The sequence below is a fragment of the Octodon degus genome, unplaced genomic scaffold (assembly GCF_000260255.1).
Source record: "Octodon degus isolate 3935 unplaced genomic scaffold, OctDeg1.0 scaffold00012, whole genome shotgun sequence".
Classification (NCBI taxonomy): domain Eukaryota; kingdom Metazoa; phylum Chordata; class Mammalia; order Rodentia; family Octodontidae; genus Octodon; species Octodon degus.
The window spans coordinates 14,749,863-14,754,696 of record NW_004524588.1 but is presented as its reverse complement, the minus strand read 5'-3'; the positions used below and the strand labels follow the sequence as shown (position 1 = coordinate 14,754,696).

The 4,834-nt window shown below is 41.2% G+C and overlaps 1 protein-coding gene across 2 annotated transcripts in view; it reads right to left on the bottom strand.

Moving 5' to 3' along the window:
* The window catches only part of Exph5 (exophilin 5), a 70,810-nt gene that overhangs the window by 22,303 nt on the left and 43,673 nt on the right, over nucleotides 1-4,834 (bottom strand). The window contains exon 3 of one of the 2 annotated variants that reach the window (XM_004626124.2): nucleotides 3,563-3,719. In XM_004626124.2, the coding sequence (XP_004626181.1) occupies nucleotides 3,563-3,719 (157 nt within the window). Of the gene's footprint in view, nucleotides 1-2,550; nucleotides 2,793-3,562; nucleotides 3,720-4,834 lie in introns of those variants that run through there. The other variant, XM_023709519.1, reaches the window with a different exon arrangement.

The following is a 4,834-nucleotide window of genomic DNA, read 5'->3' as shown; positions in this document are numbered from 1 at the left end:
TGTAAATAGGATATCAAGTCCACATCTTGTAGAGCAATTAACCACTAGGAAGAATGTATGCAATGTGTTAATTATTGAAACTGTCCTACTACTTTGGTTTGAAACTGTCTCATTGCTATTTGTTTCTCAATAAAACTATGGGGGGAAAAAATCAAGGGCCTGAGTTCAATCCCTCATTCCACCAAAAAACCCCAAAACAAACAAAAAACAAAACCAGTTCCCTTTGCCCAGGCTAGGGACTATCACAAGGGAAGGAATAAGGAGAGAGACCCATGTCTCTAAAATGCCTAAACCAACTATAAAATCACCATAGCCACTGGGGGCATCTGGTCACACAGCCTGGAGAGGGTGCGGAGGGCTGGGTGAGTAGCTCCCCCCGAGGGAGAGGCTTCGCAGAGCAGCGTGTTGGCACGCGGAGCAGGGAGCAGCAAAGCGGTCCTGTCTCTGTGGCGGGGAGGAGGGCAACCCTGGGGGGTCTAGCGCTTGGCCCTAAAGGAAACCTCCATGCTGCTTGGGAGCCAGGAAGACTGCATCTACAAGCTCATGCCCTGCGCTGTGGTACACTTTCTGAGCTTCATGGAAGTTCTGTGGTGAAGCTGAGCATCGGCTGTTGCACCCCCAGATAATCCATAGCATGATTCTAAGAAACATTGCCCACAGGAAAGCACCGGGGATGGGGGAGAGCTAGAGGCCACCTCTGCAGGGTGTTTTGTGGTTTTTTTCTTCTTTTTTTTTTTTTTTTTTTTGGCTAGCAATATATAAAACATAAGTGGAAAATATTTTTCTTTTTCTTGGACTTTGGGTCAGGCTAATTATTGACAAACAGCATTAAACCCGTTAATGGAATGATTAGGGTATTGTATAAAGCGGGGAGAAGGAAGAAACCATGTTAGAATCTTTTTGCTTTTCTCTCAGTTCACAAAGTCGCAGTATTCCCATGCCTTTCATCCTTTAAAAGTAGGGGACTGATGCTCTCAGATATTATGTACAATAATTCCCCTGTATCCTGGGGCCTGGGGCAGAAGACATGTTCCCAGGCCCCTGTGGATGCTGAAACTACAGGTAGTACTCAAACCCGTTTATGCCACGTCTTTCTCTACACGTACATACCTGTGATAGTTTAATTACTAAATTAGGCACAGCAAGAGATTAACAGCACCAATGAATAGCAAAATAGAACAATTACAACAATATACTGTAATAAGAGTTACATGAATGTAGTCTTTCTTAAACCTGTCTCTTTCAGCACATCTAATTGTATTACACTGTATTTTGGACAGCAGCTGACTGTGGGTAGCTGAATTGTGGATGGGCTGAGGAGGTACCAAATTTTATGGGCTGAGGAGCGTTAGCCCCATCCAAAGTCATCTCCCAAGTAAAACAAAAGCTTACAGAAGGAAAAGAATCATCAAATACTTGAATAATTCAGTATTTTAGGTCTGACCAGAAGATTGTCTTTTGCATGCAAGTGATAATCTTCTCTCTGATTTTATTCCCTTTTCTTTGAATACAATTTTGGAAAGTTAAATAAAAGTCCTCTAAATTGCTTTGCTGACTTAGCCCAGCTGTGACAGAGTCACACCCTTGATAGCTTCAGCAAGTAGAAACCTGACAGCGCTAGGCAAAAGATGACTGCTTTCGCCACCTGGTCAGTCCCACCCAGTGTCCCCGAGCGTGCAGGGAGCAGCCACACTTGGCTTTGCTCCTGAAGCAGAAGGCATTGTGAAGGTTGGTTTTGTGTTGTGGGAAATCACAAGTGTCGAAGAAAGTGAAACCCTACCTGAAATTAAAGAGACCTTCAGGGCACACGATATATAACTTATATTAGCTGCCCTGGTACACCCTTCCCACTTAAAAATTTGTCCCCTCTACATTTAAAATTTATACTCAAATATTTAGGTTATATTCAAACTTAAAAAGGATGTGTTTTTGCATTTCTATATTCTGAAAACTCTTAAGAAGCAAACACCAGTGCCTTTTTCATTATATTGTACCTTTGAAGAATTAGTAAATATTTTTCAATAATAATGGTAATGTTGAAATAAAGGTTAAATACTCCTGTTTATAAAGATCACAAATTCTGAAAACTGCTGAGCACGTAGGAAATTTATTTAATGAAATATCTAAGGAAATCTGTTTCACTTTTCATACAGTGTTGCATATGAGTTTGTTTCTTTAAAAAGAGAAATATGAGTCATTTTGGTATCATATTTGCTAAGCAGTATTTTGCATGTTTAAAATTTTTTTCCTGTCTGACTTACAGCTAACACACACTATGCAGTGACTTGCAAGAGGACCTTTGCAATAACTTGCCCCTAGAATTAACAGCTCCCTTAACTTTTCCTAGTTTATTAATATTAGATTATGCAGCTATCGTAAACTCTATATTAAAGAAAATCACTTTAAATACAAATTACATTATAAATCCTAGGAATATTTCTTTTCTCTTTAAAAAAAAATATCGTCTATATAGCACACACTCCTCAAATTCACCAAAGACAGAATTACTAATATTTAAAAAAAATTTTTTTTAAAAGAGAGGCCACTCACCTATTTGAAGAGTGCTTCCTGACAAGTGACTCTGGTAGAGACTGTCACGTAAATCTACATTTTGCTCTGCTCTTCAGGATCTCATCAAACAAAAAGAGCCCCAGGTTAAAGCTGAAAGTAAAAACTCTTTCATCCACCCAAGAGCCGTGGACGGTCCTCCGCTAAGCCTGGGATCCTCATTGCGCGCCCTGACAGCTGCTTGCTGCCCCTTGTTTTCCAGCGACAGTGACTTCCACCTCCTTTTATTTAGCTCTGCGATGCTTTAATGGTTTGCCTGCACACGCAACGCATCACGTGTCAGGCCCACACCTGGGGGAGGCTTTGCAACCAGGAAGACGTCAGGAAAGTATTCAGTAGCCCGCCCAGCCAGACATCAGCGGAGGTGTGCTTCTTTTTCACAAAACAATCCGACGACATTAGGAGTTCAGGTCAACTGACTCACGTGGTTCTAAACCAGGAACCTTCTGTACTATGCCCCCAGTGTCCCCAAAACTTTCTCTGCTCCACTTTATATTTTATTTCTGGCTGACCGTATGGGAATGGCTGCCATCAATAGTTTTGGTAACTCACATGCCTTTGCTTCTGTGTTTTAGAATTCTGTTTCTCTTTTCCAATATTTTCTTATATTTACTCTTATCTGCTCTGACTCCTTTGTGACCAGGGACACCAGTGCCCTAAAGGAGCTGCTTTGATTTGCATGGGTCCTTCCAGCTCCACCTGCTTGCTCTTGGAGCCAGGAAAGGCAGTTCATTACTGTTTCCCAACATTTAACCCATGACGCCCCAAGCACACCGCCAGGGACCTCTGCAGCTGGTTAAAACTTGAGAGTTCAGCTGAGCCAAGTGTGTTTCCTGAGAACTTTGGCACTGTGCAAGCGAAGCCCTGCGTCCTTTGTTACTACCTGAATTGAAATTCTACCAAGAAACATAAAAGTATTCTGAACACCAAAGCGGCAGTTGGCCTCTCCGGTCAGACAACTAAGAAGTTGTCACACGATCTGGGTTTAACTCACCCTTTCTGCCCCAGCGACTGAAGCTTGAAAAGCTCCTTTTCAGATTTTCTGAATGAAAATAGAGAAGCCAGGGATGATCTGAAGCTCGGCCAAGAAGGAACGGATGTCGGGGGTTTTGAATTGGTCACATGATCAGGTCTTGATGTTTGTAATTCCACTGGACCAAAAAAAAAGTACAATTTTTGCATTGTTAAAGTTTTTCCAGACAAACATCCTTGAAAGAATGAACCTTGGCCCTTGCTCCTCTCCCTCTACCGCTGTGCACTCTGGAAACACAAGACTCACTCTCCCAGACCTGTAGAAGGACGGAGCTGCCGCGTCCCTTCAAAGTCTAGTGCCCCAGGAGGCTGCCGACGAGCCCTCTGCACCGGTGTCCATCCTGCATCGTGCAGTGTGCTGCGAGGGTTACATCTCTACAGATGGCCCCTTGCTTCCCATCCCCCGTCTCCCATGGAAGGCCAGCACCCACGCGAGCCAGCTGTGGACCCCAGCCAATTCTCACCTGCCCAACCAACCTTGCTTTCTGAAATTTTTATTTTTAGTGCTTTAAAATCCTGGGGACCAGTACCATACAACTCTTTTATACCAAAGAAATTAAACAATTTATAAGATTCTTTCTTCCTTCACAAAATCTAGCTCAGCATGTATGATGGTTGTATCAGTAACAGTTTTTTGTCTTTATTTTACTTCCTCTTTTTATTTTATGAAAATAAAATTTCATAATAAAAAATAACAATAGTAAAAAAATAACATTAGTTAGTACACTGTGTATTGTTATCTCCAAAGTAGTTACTCAGAGTACAAGGCACAAACCAAAAAGATTCTTACAAAAGCAACAGCACAAAACTTTCTTTTATATATAAATTCTGAAAATTTGAAGACAATGTCAACATATACAAAGACCATAATACTGTATTATATTTAGAAGTGATGAATTTATAAATGATAAATGAATGCAAAGTGAGGGCCAAGTCACCGTGGCATCCTGGGGTTAATCTAAAAATCTGAACTACAGGGGCCAGGGAGATGGCTCAGTGGAATAAGCGCTTCCCTGGCAAGCGCAAGGGCCTGAGTTCAATCCCCCGTTCTGAAAAGAAAAAAAAAAAAAAAAAAAAAAAAACAACAAAAACATCAACATAAGATAACACTTCAAAACTGAAAATATGAACTACTGAAGCTTTTTAGATAGTCTAGTATTGGAGTTGCACAAGATTGCCAATGTGATACATTTTGAAATATTGTTAGATGTTTCATTAGATTACTATTAGTAGT